This window comes from Colobus angolensis, unplaced genomic scaffold (genome assembly GCF_000951035.1).
Source record: "Colobus angolensis palliatus isolate OR3802 unplaced genomic scaffold, Cang.pa_1.0 Scaffold162, whole genome shotgun sequence".
In the NCBI taxonomy this organism is placed as follows: domain Eukaryota; kingdom Metazoa; phylum Chordata; class Mammalia; order Primates; family Cercopithecidae; genus Colobus; species Colobus angolensis.
The window spans coordinates 4,939,497-4,961,546 of record NW_012114733.1 but is presented as its reverse complement, the minus strand read 5'-3'; the positions used below and the strand labels follow the sequence as shown (position 1 = coordinate 4,961,546).

The 22,050-nt window shown below is 38.1% G+C and overlaps 2 protein-coding genes across 3 annotated transcripts in view; one reads left to right on the top strand and one right to left on the bottom strand.

Moving 5' to 3' along the window:
• Positions 1-22,050, bottom strand: part of PLGRKT (plasminogen receptor, C-terminal lysine transmembrane protein) — a 267,718-nt gene that overhangs the window by 94,496 nt on the left and 151,172 nt on the right. The gene's annotated exons all lie outside the window — the stretch shown is intronic.
• Positions 188-20,112, top strand: CD274 (CD274 molecule). Of its 2 annotated transcripts, XM_011937319.1 has the most exons (7): positions 188-258; positions 5,555-5,620; positions 6,533-6,874; positions 12,330-12,617; positions 15,027-15,134; positions 16,298-16,357; positions 17,408-20,112. In XM_011937319.1, the coding sequence occupies exons 2-7, from the start codon at positions 5,569-5,571 to the stop codon at positions 17,428-17,430; spliced, it is 873 nt and encodes a 290-aa protein (XP_011792709.1). In that variant the 5' UTR covers positions 188-258; positions 5,555-5,568; the 3' UTR covers positions 17,431-20,112. The 2 variants fall into 2 exon arrangements, with proteins under 2 accessions (XP_011792709.1, XP_011792711.1); XM_011937321.1 differs by lacking the exons at positions 188-258; positions 6,533-6,874 and having other exon boundaries at positions 5,569-5,620.

Below are 22,050 nucleotides of genomic sequence, written 5' to 3'. Positions count from 1 at the left end.
TTCCTAGGACACCACCGCCACTAGCTACCCAAACTGAAAGCTTCCCCGATTCCGCCGAAGGTCAGGAAAGTCCAGTGCCCGGCAAACTGGATTTGCTGCCTTGCGCAGAGGTGGGCGGGACCCCGCCTCCGGGCCGGGCGCCAAGTTGAGCAGCTGGCACACCTCGCACAGCCCCAGTCCTGAAGCCCCAGTCCTGAAGCCCCAGTCCTGCGCAGCTTCCCGAGGCTCCGCACCAGCCGCGCTTCTCTCTGCCTGCAGGTAGGGAGCGTTGTTCCTCCGCAGGTGCCCACGTCCCAGCATCTCTGGCTAACTCGCTGGGCACTTTAGGACGGAGGATCTCTACACCCTTTCTTTGGGATGGAGAGAGGAGGAGGGAAAGGGAACGCGATGGTCTAGGGGGCAGTAGAGCCAATTACCTGTTGGGATTAATAAGAACAGGCAATGCATCTGTCCTTCCTCCAGGCGCAATTCAGTTTTGCTCTAAAAATAATTTATACCTCTAAAAATAAATAAGGTGGGTAGTATAGGATAGGTAGTCATTCTTATGCGACTGTGTGTTCAGAATATAGCTCTGATGCTAGGCTGGAGGTCTGGACACGGGTCCTAGTCCACCGTCAGCTGCTTGCTAGTAATATGACTTGTGTAAGTCATCCCAGCTGCAGCATATAAGTCTCTTCCTGCGCTAAGCAGGTCCAGGACCCATGAACGGAATGTATTTGCTCTATCCATTCTGAGAACCCAAAGGAGTCCTAAAAGAGGAATGGAGGAGCCTAAGAATAAAAATAGTATAATAAAACATTTCTTAGACACATTGACCTTGGCCTATGTCAAAGTTCAGTCTGAATTTGTCTTATAACACAAGGAGTAAAAGTACCATTGTTCTACCTCTTTTTTTAATACTTGAAAAAAAATTTACTGTAGATGCTTTTCTATTAAATAACCTTCTAAAAAATGTTTTTATTGCTGCATTCGATTAGGCTGGATAACTAAATGAAATTAATTCCTCACTGTTGGGTATAAAGGATATTTACAGTGGTTCTGTCTTAGCCATTCACTGAACATCATTGCATATATATCTCTGGAATATTGCTGATTGTTTCTGTCAATAAACTTAGAAGTGTAACTACTTAGTCAAAGAGACTGAATATTGTAAAGGCCTTTTGAAGAAAACTGAAAATGCTTTCCAGAAAGGATGTATCAGTTGACACTGATGGTCATCAACAGTATTTAAGGAGAACTATGATACTCTGAAGAAAAACTTAGCCTTTCTCAGTAGAAGCAGGTAGGCAGAGGCCACATGACAGCAGTTAGAGTGTGGTCTTCAAGGAAGTCACAGAAATACTGTGGGGAATTGAAACCCCACGTGGAAAATGTACAAGAGTGTCTCAGTGTGACTGAGAAGGAGGTTGGGCTTGGGGTTTAACTTAAGAATTTTTTTTTTCCTTTTATGGAGATAGGGCTTTTGTTATGTTACCCAGGCTGGTCTCGAACTCCTAGCCTCAGGCGATCCTCCTGCCTCAGGCGCCAGAAGTCCTGGGATTACTGGCCAGAGGCACCATGCAGGCCTCTTGCTCCTACTTTTGAGAAAGGAAGCTTAACCTTTTTGTTTGTTTGTTTTTGTTTTTTTTGTTTTTTTTGAGACGAGTCTCATTTTGTTGCCCAAGCTGGAGTGCCATGGTGCAATCTCAGCTCACGGCAACCTCTGCCTCCTGGGTTCAAGTGATTCTCCTGCCTCAGCCTCCCGAGTAGCTGGGACTACAGGCACCCACCACCACGCCCGGCTAATTTTTGTATTTTTAGTAGAGATGGGGTTTCACCATATTGGCCAGGCTGATCTCGAACTCCTGACTCAGGTGATCCACCTGCCTCGGCCTCCCAAAGTGCTGGGATTACAGGCATGAGCCACCGCGCCTGGCCACTTGACTTTTTCTCTATCTCTTCCTCCTACCCATCCTACCCTTGGAAGATAGAGAAGTAATACCAGTTCCATCATGTTATACTGGGCTTCCCCCAGGGACAAACCCACTTCCCCAACCTGAATGAGCCATCACTTCTTCCCCAGTTTACATTTCATTGCTCTTTGAATGTCTCCGTTCGGATATGGGAATTCACATATGGTCATAATTCTTACCTGAAGAAGACGTCAGTCTTCTTCTCTTAGACCAACTGCCCTGATGTGAGGTTTAGAGGTTAAAGAACATGTGTGTATTTACATGATCTTTGTATTCTGCCTTTTCATCCCTCACTAATGACAGCTGAACCCCAAGGAAATGGAGCTGTGGAGGAGAGGGTTTGATGAGAAAGTAGGTAAATATTGGATCTAATCCATCACCTTCCAGGAAACCTCCATTACTTCTAAAAATTTCAACCAAATTCGTTAAAGGACAAGAACTCCACCAGAGTAGGCCATAAACATTGGCAAAATTAGTTGTAATCTATGACTAGATTTAATGTCCCTTTGTTTTATTCACATATGGTTATAATGCTTTGCTTGGATTTAGGGGTATTTTAAGTTTACTTCTGCCTAGTAAGTGTATTTGTGCTTATAATACAATAATTATAAAATATCACATTAATATTTTATAACTGTACAGTTAACTCTGGCCCAAGGAAAAGATAGTCCGATAGATGCTGCAGCCCCATTTTGTATCTAACCCTGGCAAGAGGATGATGACTCATGTTATTTCACTTACCCTTTTTACCTTTTAACATGAAGGGCTCATATAGGTCGATAAGAAACCAGTGATATAAACAGACCAGATCTTTCACATTAGCAAAAAAAATATTTTTTAAACAATACCCAGTTCTGGGTGAAAATACAATGTAACAGTACCAAGTATCAACATGTGTCAAGAACCAGAAAAATGTTCTTTTTCTTTGATCAGCAACACTATTTGAGGAAATCTATCCTCAGGGCCTAGCCTGGGGCCTGGCACACAGTAGGCACTGAACAAATATTTGCTGAGCACACAAATACTTATGATATTTTAAAAATTGGCAACAATCCGATACCTAACAATAGAGGAATTAAATATTATGGAACTGTTAAATAAGATGCTTACGAATATCATGCAGTAAGATGGGCAATATTCATATCATAAGCTTAAATGAAACCAATGGGTATTAAAGGTATGGTAAGGTTATAAATTACTTTTTAAAAGATTAAAGGGAAAAGACTGAAAGACATATACTGAAATGCTCACAGTGTGACCAGGTTTCCCAGCCTTGGCACTACTGACATTTTAGGCTGTATGTCTTTGCTGTGGGAGGCTGGCCTGTGCACTGCGGGATGTTTGGCAGCACTCTTGGTTTCTACCCCTAGATAGCATTAGCAACCCTCCCTCAACCAGCCCAATTTTGACAACCAAAAATGTTTCCAGGCATCCCCAGATTCTCCCTGGATGAGAGTGATGAAACAGTAGGTGATTTTCCCCTTCTTTTCTCATTTTCGGTAATTTTGTCACATTACTTTAATAATAAGGAAAAAACATAAAAAATAAATGAATTTATTATTCTACCTCAGTTTGGATGTTTGGACTCCATTTTGGGGTTCTTTCCATTATATCACTTGGTCTGCTAAGCATTCTGTGGTTTGGCAAGGTGAAATGATTCATGAAATTTTGTTTTCATTTTTTACCTGATACTAAAAATAAAACATTCATTCACTTGAAAATTTGGACACAGAACACCAAAAAAAAATCCATAATCTCATCTCTCTTATTCTGTCTTTTCCTTCCTTTTTTCCCTTTAAAAACAATAAAGAGTGAAAACCTACCTGTTCTCCCTCCAATTTAATTCCGCAATATAATCACTGTTAACATCTTGGACATTTCCTGTGTCTAAACACACATACTCACTTTTTCTTTTTTTTAGCAAAAGTGGATTTCTGCTACATGTAGTGTTCTGCAACTTCCTACATGTTTACAAAATCAGTACATTTACATATGCTGAATTCAGTCCTTAATGGTATTATATTTTGTGAATATAACAAAATTTATTTAACCACTTAGACAATCTAGGATATTCTCAGTTTGCTGTTATGAGCAATGCTCTTCCTTTACATATACATATGTGTGTGTGTGTGTGTGTGTGTGTGTGTGTGTGTGTGTGTGTGTGTGTGTTTTAATAGGATAGATTTCTAGGAGAGGGTGACATGTCATATGACATCCACATTTACAATTGTAATAGGAAGTATCAAAGTGCCCCCTATAAAAGAAAAAACATTCCTCCCATTAGTGGGTGAGAAAGCCTATTTGTTCATATCTTCACAAACACTAAATATTAGAAATATTGACAACTGTGTTCAAGCTAATAAGTGAAAATGGTATTTCATATCTTGTAATTTTTATTGTGAGACTGAACATCTTTCCTATGTTCACATGTCACCTGTATTTCTTATTCTTTGAACTATACGTTATGACCTTTCACTTATTTTCCTCATGGGTTATGTGTAGTTTGTGTAGTTGTCTTATTGATTGTTAAGAGCTATTTATATACTAGGAACATTAGTCTCCTGTCTTATATGTATGTGGCATTGATTAGTTGATCATTTGTGAGTTCATGTCTGTATACAAAGATTGGACAGGCACTAAGAGGGAAAACTTACCTCTTTCTTATCAAAGTTTGTAAATATATGTATAACAGAAGAAAGAGAAAACATTAATAAATGCTGAAATAGAGTATAAATCTTTTACTCCACTACTTCAACATAAACTACAAAAGGAGAGTGACTTTTCTTTCATGCTGACTTCCATATTCCCCATGCCTAAAACAGTGCCTAGCACAGAAGAGGTGCTCAATCAGTGTTTGCTAAATGAAAGAATTAATAACATTTCAAGCAGGATGACTAAATGAAGAATAGAATCTAGGCAGATACTCTGGAAGAGTGACTGTGAGTCATTCATGGTCTTGGTATGAATTAGTCAAATCCAGCTTTCTCCCCTTCCCACTCCCCACTGTTAGTAGAATAATCTGTTTATTGAGAGAATAGATTTATAATTTAGAATAAGTGAGAGGGGCAGAAGAGGAGATTTTGAAGGATGGCACCTGAAGGAGGACTAGCATGGCTGAGATAGTGAAGTGGAAGTCTTGAATAGCTAAAGGGTAAGATGAAAGTATTTAGCCATAGGGGGAAAAAGCATTGACAGGTTGGAAATGTAAAAGTCAGATTCTCCTTGCTTTGAAATTTTGTACAGGGCAGGTTCTACTAGATATGTTACAATGCAGAAAAAACATGAAATAGTTGAGAGGAATTTGGTGAAATATTATCTTCTTGGCTTCTTTTGAGTGAGCAGATTTTTTTCAGGGCCTGTAACTATAATGAATTTGAAACTTCTCATCTTTTAGTAACTTTTTTCACTTAAGTTTATGTGGCTGTGGGCAATGGAATGAAGGTATTGAACTTCCAATTCCCTGTTGGGTTTCCACAATTACAAGTCAATCATGACTGGTTATTAGAAGACTATTTCAATTAGAACCACCAAGTCCCATAATGTCATATTGTGTGTTTAATTATTAAGTAAAGCAGTCTTCTTTTTGTGTTTTCCATAATTAGCGCATTCCAGAAAGATGAGGATATTTGCTGTCTTTATATTCACGATCTACTGGCATTTGCTGAATGGTAAGACACCAAATCCTTCCATTCGGTTCTATATTTTAAATATTTTAACCATGAGTTTAAAACTAAAATGATAATTTAAAATGCATGCAATTTTCTTATAGAGAGAATACTCTCTTCTTTCTTCTACTTTACACAATAACAAAGTCTTTCTTCTACTTTACACAATGATAAAGTTCCCTGTGTCATTGTGTAAAAATATAGAGAATATAGACAAATTGAAAGACACAAAATAATCTATTACCCATTTCCCAGGGTTAACTACTGAAAATATCTGGGGAAATGGCCTGTATGTATATATTTATTTGTTTGTTTTCAACAAGGCCAGGATCTTTCAATCTTTCAATCTTGGTTGCTCTGTGACATGCCTTTCCTGATGAGGATACTATAAGCAAGACTTGTAGGATACATGGAAAATGTCAGGGTAACACAGTACTGGCACCACCCTGTGGTCTTTCCTGAACTCCATACCAATGTACTTCTTGCCAGAAAACTGATCAAAAGTTTAGGGAAGTAAAAAGAGATGACTGTTAGAATCTACCATTCCCTCTACGTAGGAAGTAAATAGGTGTTCAGTCAAAGGACATTCTGGGGATGTCTACATGAAAACAAGTCTCCTGGTTGTAAGTACTCCATCTCCATATAATATTTCTACAGTAATATATGTTTATAAATTGTGGGGGCAACTTGTTTAGCTAATTTTATTATTCTGTTATTGGGACACTATGTCTCGGCATGAGATATAATGTCCCAAAACATATTTCAAGCCCATTGCATAAAATATGTATTTAGCAAGTTCTTAAATATAATGATAACATAACTGACTAGATAAAGTGATTTTTAAATGCTGTGCCAACTTTATAAATGTTTTGAGGAATTTTCCCTTTTCTGAAGGTTGTTCTTCTTTCTTTTTAGCATTTACTGTCACCGTTCCCAAGGACCTATATGTGGTAGAGTATGGCAGCAATATGACAATTGAATGCAAATTCCCAGTAGAAAAACAATTAGACCTGGCTTCACTAATTGTCTATTGGGAAATGGAGGATAAGAACATTATTCAATTTGTGCATGGAGAGGAAGACCTGAAGGTTCAGCATAGTAACTACAGACAGAGGGCCCAGCTGTTGAAGGACCAGCTCTCCCAGGGAAATGCTGCACTTCAGATCACAGATGTGAAATTGCAGGATGCAGGGGTTTACCGCTGCATGATCAGCTATGGTGGTGCCGACTACAAGAGGATTACTGTGAAAGTTAATGGTAAGAATTATTATAGATGAGAGGCCTGATCTTTATTGAAAACATATTCTAAGTGTTGAAGACTTTTCATTCTTGTAAGTCCATACTTATTTTCAAACAGAATAGCATAGTCTGTCATTCATTCAGTTCATGAATTCATTCACATAAGTCTCCAATTAGCATTTATTGAGCACCTATATGATAGTCACTGGAAATCCAGAGACAACACAGAGCCATGTTCTACAGTATGTACAGTTTTCCAAAAATAATTCCTAGTCTTTACTTTTTTATTATAAATGTAATACATATACTTGCAAATAATTCAGATACTATGGAAGAGATCAAATGAATTACAAAAGTGTCCCTCCTCCCTTCACCACTATCTCCCATGAGATAACCAAGAGACACTCCAAGAGAGTAACCACTATTTGTGTGTCCCTCCAGAAACTTTTTTATTCAACTACTATTTTTTTATTTTATTAGGTCAGTTTTCCTTTTTTGAGCCTCTCTATATCAAATGCTAATAAATATATTCAGAACAAACCCCACTGTAAGGTTCACATTAAAAAAGACTTGACGTCTCCCTATGAAGACAAAAGATAATCATATTAAGTGTAAAAGAACTTATTCTTCCAGTACAGTATAAACTATACTCACTGGGCATATATTCATCTTGAAAATCTATACTGATGTTATCTTGGGGAATTGAAGAGGAACTAGGAGTGTCAATTCCTGGGAATTGACCCACAGTTATGTCATCAGGTCACTTGAGTTCGAAGTTTTGTGTTGGCACTAGCTAAGTAAAGGAAAACACCTCTGCTTTCATTGTTGAGTTTCATAGAATTGAGAGCTGAAAGGATCCTAGGCAGGAGCAACTAATCCAAACTCCCACAAAGAACAAAAATCCCCCAGAGGATCTTCTGTTCATATATTTCCTGCAGTGGCATCCCTGTCATATCCCACAATGGCATCCCTACCATTTGGACTCCCCTTCCATATCCTGTTGAAATTACTCCCTAATAGTAAGCTGAAATCTGCCCCTCTAGTTGTAGTTTTGGAATTATTTCATTTCCATGATGACCTTTTAATATTTGACTAGAATTAAATCATCTCCCCTTGGTATTTCCATTCCTGGACTAACTACCATCAATCTGAGGGCTAACAATACAAGTAGAAAAAGTCTACACTTGTCACTGATCATTGATCAATGATTAGTCAATGATCACTGATAATTATAAACTCAAAAACAAAATCATGTGGGGATTAAGAGAAATGTATCAGTTTTGTGTTGTATTTCTGGTCCCTGATTCTGGCTCAAATAATGCTACTATTGTCAAGAAGATATCACTTGTAAAGTAGATTTAATTTTCATTATATTTTACCATGTGCTTCTCCATTCACGGCATTTCTTGAGATGTCATGGTTTATACTTTCAGTATTTCTCCAGTCCATCAGCAAATATCAGGCATCTACTGTGTTCCAAGATATTAAAGAAATCATCATGACTTAGCCTCATCAACAGCATTGCTAGATCTGGGATGGAAAAGAAGAGTATAATCCTGGCAGTCAGGAAGAAGGCCGCATAAAGTATAAGTTTCTGCTTCCAAAGAAGATCTCTCATCAGCCTGTAGGGAGTGTATAGTGAAGGGACAGCTGTCCTCATAGTAGCAAAGGGTTTTATTCAGGTCATCTGGGCTCCATAATATCCCTTGTGTATCTGCAGTCTCCTTTGCCATGGATCAACACAATAGGAAATCTTCCGGCACTGATGGTTTTTCCAAGGGGGAGTTCTTCAGGGAGCAAAGCAAATGACCAATCAGGTTTGAGGACCTGATTTGTTTGACAATTCCATTTTGTATTTTAAATTAGTTAATTTGCATTCTAGTCCCAATCCGTCTTGTCATTTGCAGACAGTGGTTTTGGGGTTGAGTTGAGCTATACCAAAAGTCTGAACCTTCTGCACTTAGAATAAGGAAGGCAACCACCAAGCTTCACTTGCACTGAGGCAGTGTCTCCAATGGAAATGAGGTAGCTGGCTTGCAGGAGCTTTCAACTCAGGGAAGTAGAACTCCTGAGTCACCTCCATATGCAAATGATTTCACAGTAATGCTGTTGAACTTCACTTCCCATCACAGCAAATGTGTGGCAACATAGCTTTGCCACAGGAGTTTACTCACCATGGGATTTTAAAGGTGAAACATTTCAAAACTGAAATTTGAAAGAATTTAGTTTTGGATTCACTCAATTTTCATGATCACTTTGGGTGTTATTGCACCTTTCATGTTTGTGAGTTTAAATACCATACTCTCAGGCCTCTAACTTTCAATTAAAATTGTTTTTCTTTAATCACTGAACCTAATAGCAGGGAAAACGAAATGTTCCTTCAGACTTTCAGGACCTTCAATGAGATGAGGCAGCTGAAAGATCAAAGTGTTGCATAGTTATCTCAATAAAGCTATTTGGATCGTACGGACCACATCAACTGCTGTCATTCCCCATCAACCCCATCTTTCCCCAAAATTCCCAGCCCTGTTTAAGTGTTCTCTATAGCATTTATCTCTATCTAATATATTGTGTAGCATATCATATCGTACTTTTCTATTTTGTTTATTGTCTCTCTCCTCCTAGAATATAAACTCCACAAGCACAGAGATTTGGGTCTGTTTTTTAATATTGTTGTATCCCCAGGGCTTGACATACAGCAGAGTGGTAGTATGACAAAAGCACACAAAAAATATTTGTTGAGTCAATGAATGAAGATTTCCTCAAATAGGATTAGCCTAAATTTTGGAAACATGAACAGACTTGGATATATGAAAATTTATTTCTGAAACTGTTCGTCAGGAACTGTTAGCACCTTCTAAAGGGTACACTGAAGCAGCAGTAGTAAAAGGAGGAGGAGGAGCAGCTCTGCTACTACTACTATCGAGTACTACTACAATTAGCACTTGCTTATTCTGTGTGTTAGGTCCTGTACTGAACATTCTGCCTAAATTAGTTCATTTCCTCCTGGAAATGACTCTGTGGGGTAGATGCTTCATCATGTAAGATGAGTATTTTTCACACTTCACTGTCTCTGAAATCTGAGTGTGTCTTTCAATGATGGAATCTTTGATTTCATGATAAGTGGTATTATTCCCATTTTAAGGATGAGGAAACCGAGGTCCAAAGAAATTAAGTAATTTGCCCAAATTCACCCAGCCTCGTAAATGATAAAGCTAGTTCTAAATCCAAGCAGATTGGCTCTGAAGTCTGGGCCCTTAATAACCACTTATTGCCTGTATTTGTACCTCTGGTGTATGTATCAAGTTATATATTGGCTTCAAAACTGTCATGACCTTTTCTTGATTTTGATTGTTCAACGTTAGTATAGTGCTCTAGATCTAGTAAACCAGGGGTCTGCAAAAAATTTTGATTACTCACCTCATCTGTAAAACATTTTAAACTTGTGTGTCTATGCACGCACATTTGTGTGTAATTATAAAAAATTTACTATCTATTAATATATAGGTTGTACTGTAAGAAATTGCCATTTTTGAAGAGCAAAAAAGGTTGAATATTACTGGTTTCATCTGGTTCAACCTAATAGACATTTGTACAAAAACAGACATTTTAAGAGGATGAAATAAAAATTTAATAAACAATATTTTCAATTTTTACTAATTGTGATGCTTCACTATTGTTAGCTAATATGTCAAGGCATAATATACCTTAGGGTGAAATTTATCATTAACAAAGGTGGATGGTGTCAATAATCTTGAGGTTTGTGTTTTTTTATATAACACTGTGAGTTCTAATTAAGTACTTATTGTTTACAACCTCACACAGTGGCCAATAAGAAGTGTCACTTCTGCTGTTTCCTCTGGGTTGTGCTTGAATTATTAGTATTATCTTCAATCCTCAGTTTCTTTGTGGAAAACTTTTTAATTAGTTGTTTAATTTTGTAAGATGGTTAGTTTAGTCAAAATTAGATAAGAGAATCTGAAAATCCATAATTACCCCAAAGCAACCCACTCATAAGAACTATTATTTTTGTGTTTTGAAATCATAATTTCATTGATTTCCAGTGTTTCCACTGGTAGTGGTTTCATTGATGTAGGAGTATCAAAACATCACTCATTATTTATTTCAGTTTTGTTTGATCCTAGCTGTTTTGTGTTAACTCTGAAGAAATTACATCACAGATCTATTGTTGTCTTTGGTAAAGAAATGGAGAGTTAAGGCTCTAGATCATTAATGGTTACGCTGTAGTATTAGGAGTAAAAAAAAGATTATACCAACAAAATAAGAACATGTTAATGTACTTGTAATAGATAAACATGAATAAAGCTCTTATGCTATATAGATGCACTGAACAATCTACTAGAATTGTCAGCAAACTGGGTATCTTAATCCTAAAAGGGTCCCAAACCAATGATCTAAAACTGAATCAAACTTTCTTCCTTGAGCATAATTATTTAAGTAATTTATTAAAATAGCCAGCATTTAAAAGCTTAAAATATAAGTATCATAATGTGGTATCCTAGATAGGATCCCAGAACAGAAAAAGGATATTAGGGAAAAACTGGAGGAATGGAATAAATTATGCAGTTTAGTTATTAATAATGTACTAATGTCCTTAGTTATGACCATTGTACCATGGTAAAGTAAGATACTAACAATAGAGGAAACTGGGTAAGGGGTATACGTAACTCTATACTATCTTTGCAATTTTTTTGTAAATTTAAAACTTCTAAAATAAAGAACAAATTTAAACATTAAAAAGTATCGCCAGGAACATGTATCACTGTTTACAGATGAAACAGTACGTATTTTTATATCTGATTTCTGATCATTGACTTCAAATCAGAAAAGTGAATGACACATCAAGATCAGGTTTTCTGTTTACTAAATAAAGTCTAAGAAAACAAAGCATACCAGCTGGAGAGATTCATGTTTATAAAGACAGATTTATAACAACAAAAATAAAATATCCAAGAATAAATTTAAGAAGAAATGGGGCACTATGTAAAAAGTATAGCACTTTACTGAGAAACATATGAAAACCTGAATACATGGAGAGAGGTATTTTATATTTGAATAGAAAGACTGCTAGTTTAAAGATAATTCTCTTTAAATTTTTTTTATAGCAATTTAAGAGGTACAAGAGCAGTTTTGTCACGCGGATATATTACATAGTGGTGAAGTCTGGGGTTTTAGTGTAAATTAATCTTTACATTTTGTTTGAGCCCAATAAATGTACCAACATGATTTTTATAGTAAGATAGTCATTCCTATTAACCCAAACTTGTCCCAACTTTGAACTGAACTGAGGCAGAGCTAGCAGGTGTTCCCCACTGCTGAGGCATCTGAACATTAAGCATATCCCTCTGAGAACCAGCCTGCATTGATACTCTTTCTAATGTAGACAGCATCAAGCTATATATCTAGTTCTGTGCTCAGCATAAGCCCTGACTTCTTTTTGCTTATGTCCTAGCTCCATACAACAAAATCAACCAAAGAATTTTGGTTGTGGATCCAGTCACCTCTGAACATGAACTAACATGTCAGGCTGAGGGCTACCCCAAGGCCGAAGTCATTTGGACAAGCAGTGACCATCAAGTCCTGAGTGGTAAGACCACCACCACCAATTCCAAGAGAGAGGAGAAGCTTTTCAATGTGACCAGCACGCTGAGAATCAACACAACAGCTAATGAGATTTTCTACTGCATTTTTAGGAGATTAGATCCTGAGGAAAACCATACAGCTGAATTGGTCATCCCAGGTAATATTCTGAGTATGTCCGTTAAAATATGTCTAACACTGTCCCCTAGCACCTAGCATGATGTCTGCCTATCATAGTCATTCAGTGTTTGTTGAATAAATGAATTAATGAATAACATTATATTTACAAAATGTATCCTAATTCCTCACCTCCATTCATCCAAATCATATTGTTACTTAATAAACATTCACCAGATATTTATTGAATATGCCTTTTGTTCCATGCATTGTAGTACTCATTTGATACACATAGAATAATAAGACTCACGTTCACACTCTTCAGGAAACAGATAAAAAACAAATGAACAAACAAAAAACAGGCGATCCAATACCATGTGAGAAATGCTTTCATACCATGTGGGAAACCTGGGGGAATACCTGAGAGGAATACTCAATTCAGGCCATGTTTCAGGAATCCAAATCCTGGCACATCAGAGCTGCCTCCTTCTTTCCAGGGTTTCTGTGGCAGGAAATAAATGGAACGTATTTTTCTATCTTATGCCAAACAGGAGGGACCCTTTCTCCCCTGTGCCTCTCACAAGGTAGTCTACAATATTTCAACGCTAGCAGTCTGTTTAGTGCACAGGACATGAGACTGTGTATCCCTGGGCAAATTGCTAGACTTCTGTGTGCTTCACTTTCTCTGTAGGATTATAATCTACTGAGCAAGGTTATTGTGGGAGTCAAATTAGCAACAGTGTATGAAAATGATTTAAGACCATTGCCTGCACAAATTCAACTATTTTTTTTTTTTTTATCTCACTACTCTAAGAAGTAGGTAGGGTGGGAGACAGAGTCTGATGGGAGGCTCAGAATGTGAAAGAAAGTGAGGTGAGTGAGCATGATATTTAATATAAACACAAAGATATTCTGAGAAGAGCTTCTCACTTCCCCTGCCCCCAATAGATGTTGACAGGAAAATGCCATGTACTTCAGCAAAAACAGCGGAAAAATTAGACAGAAAAGTCAATCAATAGGAAAAGATAATCCAGGATGGTCTTGTGAACAGAAAGAGGGAAAAAAAAGTTTAGAAAATGATGGGGATGCTCTTACTTGGGTATGAGTCGTCAGGTATTCAACTGGCTTTCAGGAAAAGCTAGACTAGTGGGTTCCTGCCATTTAAAAGCTGTTTTATGACAACTTACTTGTTGGGTGGCCTACAGTAACTCACATAACTGTGCTGAATCTGTTTCCTCATCTGTAAATTGGGGATTTTTTTTAAATAACTGGCATGCCTAACTCATAAAGTTGTTCTGAAACTGAAACAAAACATATATGAACAGGCATTGTAAACTGTAAGTTATGGAAAAAGCTGGCTGTTGTTGTGTCTTTAAAGCTTCACCTGGGTACTTAAAGATGGATCATGGGTCTCAGTGGAGAGCTGAGCCAGGCAGAAGCTAACTAAGGGTGAGAGGTGGGAGTTAGCAATCTCTGAACATCTGTGTGCCATGGGACCCCTTTTCCTCCTGCATGGTACCCCAGACAAGGAGTCTAGTAAGAGATACTAATGACTTGTTGTCCAGAGATGTTCAAACTGCAGAGAAAGATAAGACAACAAGCATTGGCCTCCAATCATGATGACAGATAGGAGGAGGTGGGAGCTCCTTAGCAGTGCTGGTTGGTTTTCCATGTTCTACTGTGGGCCATCTCTGCCATGTACTGTAGGCTACTAACTTCTATATTAAACAATGCAAGAGGGGCCAGGAGTGGAGGCTCATGCCTGTAATCTCAGCACTTTGGGAGGCCAAAATGGGCAGATCACTTGAGGTCAGGAGTTTGTAACCAGCCTGGCCAACATGGTGAATCTCTGCCTCTACTAAAAATACAAAAATTAGCCAGATGTGGTGGCGTGCACCCGTAATCCCAGCTACTTGGGAGGCTAAGGCACGAGAATTGCTTGAACCTGGGAGGCGGAGGTTGCAGTGAGCCAAGATTGCGCCACTGCCCTCCAGCCTGGGCAACAGAGAAAGACTCTGCCTCAAACATAAATAAATAAATTAATTAAATAAATAAGAGGAAGTGAAATAATCAAGGCCACCATTTAATACTGAGTAGCCACTCCATGTGGTACTGTGCTAAGCACATTATAAAATATTAGCCTCACAAGAAATGTATTAGCATTTGTATTTTGTACACTGGTTAAGTATCTTGCCCAAGACCTCAAAACTGGTTAAGGGGCAGCAGAATTTAACCCCAGCGCCACCTTTTCAAAGTCTAGGCTTCTTACACTTCTCCATGCTGTTCCCATTTTAACAGACATATCTCGCCATTCCAGCCACTCAAACTTTGGCATTTAAGAAAATTATCCTAAAGCTAAACTAAACTTCAAGGATGACTATTCTCCTGATGATCCCTTCCCATCAAAATTTTATCTTTAGTCAGTTTGTTTTTGTTTTGTTTTGTTTTTCAGAACTACCGCTGGCACTTCCTCCAAATGAAAGGACTCACTTGGTAATTCTGGGAGCCATCTTTTTACTCCTTGGTGTAGCACTGACATTCATCTTCTATTTAAGAAAAGGTAGTCTTTCCTTAATTGCAGTGGTCTCCACTGGGGATGAGGAGGGGGTGAGAATTGGATCATGGCTGCAAGGAAACCTAACTTAACCTCTGCAGGGTGGTGCAAAGGCATTCCACTGTTCAACAGTAATTATATTGAAGCTGCATGGGATCACTGGGTGAAGATGAGGTGTAAGGGGTGAGGGACAGGAGAATCGGTATGGATGGAGGTAGAAGATGCAGTGTCATACAGTTTTTTTCTATCATGAAAATAATCACAGACTTACTGTAAAGAAGGAGCTAAAATGCCTGTCATTTTCACTTGCATTTTAGTTTTGCATTAGTTGCATCCAGCTGGTTTCTGGGTACTCTAAGTAATAAAAATAGTTCCTCTGTAGAACTGTAGTATTTTCACCATAAAGTATTTTGTAAAATTATTGGTAGAGGATGTTACATAATTTCCATGTGTTCATTTCTCCATTTGCCTGTGGGAACAATTAAAATCCAGGAAAATGAGTATATTCAAATAATTTCCTCACATTTATGATGATTCAGAGTAAATAATTCCTCCGATACTTACAGAAGTATACCAAGAGATCCAGTGATTATATAGAGTTGTCTGATGTCAAATAGGGAAGTAGAATATGGAAGGGAATTCCAATAGTCGTTGAAAAATTCCCCACAACCCCTTACATGGGGGAAAGTGGTGTTAACTGAGAGAGTAGAGATAAGCTGTTACCAAAAATTATGTTCTTAACAGGATTGAGATAGCCAGAATATAAGGATCAAGTTTCAATGACAGTAAGATCCTGAGATGCAGTTGATTTGCACAAAGAAATAATTGTTGCCAGCTTGCATTTTGAATATTTCTCTGGAAAAAGAGATTAGTTGGCAGTAGAAATGAATAGAAATCAACAGATATTAAAATACCTCAGAATTTGGTTCGTCTCTGGGAAAAGATGAAAAATAAAAGTGTATAGTCCTCAAGAAAATCTGGAATCAAAAGCATGTGCCTTACCCTATTGAATTAATTAACCTCAGAATTTGGGAACTGTGGAATAAGGATGTCCACCAGACTTCCTAGGGATTACAAATGTTTCATAGAACTTGAAATTTAAACTTGGGTCACTGTATGGGATGTAGAGCTGTGCTATATGGAAATAAAAATGATTTCTTTTTCTCAAGGGAGAATGATGGATATGAAAAAATGTGGCATCCGAGTTACAAACTCAAAGAAGCAAAGTGGTAAGAATATCAGAAGGAATTGGGAAGTAGAAGTTAAAGGAAACAAAAAGCTAAAGCAATAACAAAGAGAAATCCATTAGTCATAATCTCCTCTCCTTTTAAAGAATGCTGGTTCCCCTTTGCCTCACAACTAATACAAGAACTTCTCCACCATCTCAGGAGGTTTAGGGATGGCCCTCAAGAGTAGAGAATAGGGAGCAGCTCTGTGGAGAGAGGAGAGGAGCAGGGAAGGGGAAGGAGTCAGGTTCTCTTTGCTAATCTGTTGCCCTGCACCCTAGCAGCTCCCTGCAGCAGGGGACAAGGTTGACTTAGGTGGATGGATAATTAATTGATTCTAAAATATTCTGTGTCAGTATTGTAATACTATGTTAACTGCGCCATGCACGGTATCTCATTTAATCCCCAACCCCTTGCCATTACCAAAAAGAGAGAGAGAAAAATACTAGAATTATCCTCATTTTACAGTAGAGAAAACAGAGGGTCAAGAAGATAATGTAAAGTGCCCAAGAACACACAACTGATCACAAAAATCAAGCTTGGGGGCCATTAGCCTAACCACAGACCCTTACTCTTAACCCATCTGCTTCAATCCATTTTGCTACAAATGTTTACATTTATAAGCAGGGCAGAAAAGTCTCATCCAGTTTATTGAACTAAGAAGAAAGTTATATTAAGGTTTCTAATTTTTTTTTAATGTAGTTAGAAACCAAACTTAACAATGAGCCCAAGTTTAAAGCAGTCTAATTAACTTGACAAGCTCAGGCAAGTTTCATTCTGTGGCCCGTAGCATCATCTGTGTTGTAAAGTTAAATAGCAAATGTTATTTGGGTCATGCTGGGGGAAAAGTCATCCCAATTTGCTCAGGACTGAGGGGTTTTTCAGGATATCATGTAAGGATAATTGGGTACAAATATAACCTGCTTCTTTCTCTCATTTCAAATTTATCATTTATCATCTCAGCAACTATGAGTTATGCTTTTTATTAGATTTCTTGTTACTTTTTCCCCAGACCGCTCCCCATGAAATTAATATACTATTATCACTCTCCAGATACACAATTGGAGGAGACGTAATCCAGCATTGGAACTTCTGATCTTCAAGCAGGGATTCTCAGCCTGTGGTCTTGGGGGTTCGTCAGGGCTGAGCACGACCAGAGGAATGAATGGGCCCGTGGGATGCATGCAGTATAGGACTTAAAAGGCCCAAGCACTGAAAATGGAACCTGGCGAAAGCAGAGGAGGAGAATGAAGAAAAACGGAGTCGAACAGGGAGCCTGGAGGGAGACCTTGATACTTTCAAATGCCTGAGGGGCTCATCGGCGCATGTGACAGGGAGAAAGGATACTTCTGAACAAGGAGCCTCCAAGCAAATCATCCATTGCTCATCTTAGGAAAACGGGTTGAGAATCCCTAATTTGAGGGTCAGTTCCTGCAGAAGTGCCCTTTGCCTCCACTCAATGCCTCAATTTGTTTTCTGCGTGACTGAGAGTCCCAGTGTTGGAACAGTATTTATGTATGAGATTTTCCTATTTATTTTGAGTCTGTGAGGTCTTTTTGTCATGGGAGTGTGGTTGTGAATGATTTCTTTTGAAGATATATTGTAGTAGATGTTACAATTTTGTCGCCAAACTAAACTTGGTGCTTAATGACTTGCTCACATCTAGTAAAACATGGAGTATTTGTAAGGTGCTTGGTCTCCTCTATAACTACAAGTACACATTGGAAGCATAAAGATCAAACCATTGATTTGTATAGGATGTCACCTTTATTTAACCCATTAATACTCTGATTGACTTAATCTTATTCTCAGACCTCAAGTGTCTGTGCAATATCTGTTCCATGTAAATATCAGCTTTATAATTATTTGATACCGTACACACATAATTTCCTTTCATCACTGTAACCACCCTGTTGTGATAACCACTATTATTTTACCCATTGTACAGCTGAGGAAGCAAACAGATTAAGTAACTTGCCCAAACCAGTAAATAGCAGACCTCAGACTGCCACCCACTGTCCTTTTATAATACAATTTACAGCTATATTTTACTTTAAGCAATTCATTTATTCAAAACCCATTTATTAACTGCCCTTGCAATATCAATCACTATGCCAGGCATTGAATCTACAGATGTGAGCAAGAGAAAGTACCTGTCCTCAAGGAGCTCGGAGTATAATGAGGAGATTAATAAGAAAATACATTATTACAATCTAGTCCAGTGTCATAGCATAAGGATGATGTGAGGAGAAAAGCCAAGCAGTGTTGCCAAGAGGAGGAAATAGGCCAATGTGGTCTGGAACAGTTGAATGTACTTTAACTTCTTAATAATCAAAGTAATTTTCGTTTACAAAGAGAGGTCAGTACTTAAAATAACCCTGAAAAATAACACTGGAATTCCTTTTCTAGCATTATATTTATCCCTGATTTGCCTTTGCCATACAATCTAATGCTTGTTTATATAGTGTCTGATATTGTTTAACAAACAGTTCTGTCTTTTCTATGTAAATGCTATTAAATTTTAAATTCATACCTTTCCATGATTCAAAATTCAAAAGATCCCATGGGAGATGGTTTGAAAATCTCCACTTCATCCTCCAAGCCATTCAAGTTTCCTTTCCAGAAGCAACTACTACTACCACCTTTTATTCATATGTTCTTCTAAAGATAGTCTACATTTGGAAATGTATGTTAAAAGCATATATTTTTACATTTTTTTCCCTAAATAGTAACACATTATATGTCTGCTGTGCACTTTGCTATTTTTATTTATTGTAGTGTTTCTTATGTAGCAGATGGAATGAATTTGAAGCTCCCAAGGGTCAGGACACATGCCTTCCTTGTTTCTAAGTTATCTTTCCCATAGCTTTTCATAATCTTTCATATGATTTAGTACATGTTAAATATGTGCTACATATACATTTAGACAACCAGCATTTGTTAAGTATTTGCTCTAGGACTGAGTTTGGATTTGTTTATGTTTGCTCAAAAGGAGACCCATGGGCTCTCCAGGGTGAACTGAGTCAATCTAGTCCTAAAAAGCAATCTTGTTATTAACTCTGTATGACAGAATCATATCTGGAACTTTTGTCTTCTGCTTTCTGTCAAGTATAAACTTCACTTTGATGCTGTACTTGCAAAATCACATTTTCTTTCTGGAAATTCCAGTAGTGTACCTTGACTGCTAGTTACCCTGTGCCAGAAAAGCCTCATTCGTTGTGCTTGAACCCTTGAATGCCACCAGCTGTCATCACTACACAGGCCTTCTAAGAGGCTTCCTGGAGGTTTTGAGATTCAGATGCCCTGAGAGATCCCAGAGTTTCCTTTCCCTCTTGGCTACATTCTGGTGTCAGTGACAAGGAATACCTTCACTTTGCCACCCGTTAAGGTTGAAGAAACAGCGTCTCCAACAGAGCTCCTTGTGTTATCTGTTTGTACATGTGCATTTGTACAGTAATTTGTGTGACAGTGTTCTTTGTGTGAATTACAGGCAAGAACTGTGGCTGAGCAAGGCATATAGTCTACTCAGTCTATTCCTAACTCCTCCTTGTGGTGTTGGATTTGTAAGGCACTTTATCCCTTTTGTCTCATGTTTCATCGTAAATGGCATAGGCAGAGATAATATCTAATTCTGCATTTGACTGTCACTTTTTGTACCTGCATTAATTTAATAAAATAGCCTTATTTATTTTGTTACTTGGTGCACCAGCATGTCCATTTTCTTCTTTATTTTGTGTTTCATAAAATGTTTAGTTTAACATCCCGGTGGAGAAAGTTACTTGGAATATTTGCAGCCTGCTTGCTAGTTCTTTCTTCATTGCTTCTGTGTTTATGCAGCATGCTTTTGAATCCTGCACAATGAAAAAAATATCAAAAGAATTTATTTTAAAAAAGAACGTATTGAATATTTTCATTCTCTCTCATTCAGCAGCTTCTCTTAGGACCAAACCAAGAAGAGTCAAAATCCTGTCATCTACATTGAAGATCTAAGGGAGAGAGGGTGGGAGAGAAGGAGTGGAATTCAATAGAACTACAGGGAAACAAAGGGACTTACCTCTAAAAAGGACTTTTCCCAGATCTGTAAACAGGTATGCAATCCAGTGCATATGAAGCTGGATGTATTGCAATCTTCAAGTTTTGAAAACAAAGCGAGAAGCCTAGAACTAAGCCAAGTTGAGGATTTAGGGCTAGCAATGGTTAGGACCATAAATCTGTGGTTTTAAAACAAGCATGACAAAACTTACCATTCAAGGAATTATAGACCTTTTAATGTGTCATCCGGTTAGATTTTAGTCATGAAATTCCGTTTTAAAAGTCTTTATCACTTGTTTGAATCAGATACTCTCAAAGGATTATAATGGCTATTCTAAGAATATGAGTTTGACTGTAGATGTTTTTGTTTGTTTGTTTGTCTTTGAGACAGAGTTTTGCTCTTGTCGCCCAGGCTGAAGTGCAATGGCACTATCTCAGCTCACTGCAACCTCCACATCCAGGTTCAAGTGATTCTCCTTCCTCAGGCCCTCGAGTAGCTGGGATTACAGGCACCTAACACCACTCCTGGCTAATTTTTGTATTTTAGTAGAGACAGGGTTTCACCATGTTGGCCAGGCTGGTCTCGAACTCCTGACCTCAGGAGATCCACCCACCTCAGCCTCCCAAAGTGCTGGGATTACAGGCATGAGCCACCGTGCCTGGCCTCTAGATGTTTTCAGTAGTAATGACGATGCACTATTTATGCTAGCCCTTGGGCAGTCAAAGCAATAAAAATGGGTGCTAGACATCAAGACATCTGGCCTTCCTAATCAGGAAAGAATATGGAGAACTATTCTTCCTGGCTTGCCTTAGTGGTATGGAAATTTTGTGACATTTGAGGGGTCTGTATTATAGAAAAGTTAATATGAAAATGGTCCATAAGCTTTCATTAAACTTTTGCTCTAGTCCCTTTTACAAGCGTGTGACTGTCTGCCACAAGTAGGCCTAATATAATTTTTAAGTTTTATTTTATTTTTAATTGACACATAATTGACTTTTTTATTATTATACTTTAAGTTCTAGGGTACATGTGCACAATGTGCAGGTTTGTTACATATGTATACATGTGCCATGCTGGTGTGCTGTACCCATTAACTCATCATTTACATTACATATATCTCCTAATGCTATCCCCACCACCTCCCCCAACCCCATGACAGGCCCAGTGTGTGACGTTCCCCATCCTGTGTCCAAGTGTTCTCATTGTTCAATTCCCACCTATGAATGAAAACATGCAGTGTTTGGTTTTCTGTCCTTGCAATAGTTTGCTCAGAATGATGGTTTCCAGCTTCATCCATGTCCCTACAAAGGACATGAACTCATCCTTTTTTATGACTGCATAGTATTCCACGGTGTATATGTGCCACATTTTCTTAATCCACTCTATCATTGATGGACATTTGGGTTGGTTCCAAGTCTTTGCTATTGTGAACAGTGTCACAATAAACATATGTGTGCATGTGTCTTTATAGCAGCATGATTTATAATTCTTAGGGTATATACCCAGTAATGGGATTGCTGGGTCAAATGGTATTTCTAGTTCTACATCCTTGAGGAATCACCACACTGTCTTCCACAATGCTTGAACTAATTTACAGACCCACCAACAGTGTAAAAGTGTTCCTATTTCTCCACATCCTCTCCAGCACCTGTTGTTTCCTGAC

Bases quoted from the DNA above. Each gene is read 5' to 3' on its own strand.
- CD274 (XM_011937319.1), top strand. From the start codon at position 5,569: ATGAGGATATTTGCTGTCTTTATATTCACGATCTACTGGCATTTGCTG. The intron at 5,621-6,532 runs GTAAGACACCAA...CTTTCTTTTTAG, and splicing joins CTACTGGCATTTGCTGAATG to CATTTACTGTCACCGTTCCC. The intron at 16,358-17,407 runs GTAAGAATATCA...ATCACTCTCCAG, and splicing joins AAACTCAAAGAAGCAAAGTG to ATACACAATTGGAGGAGACG.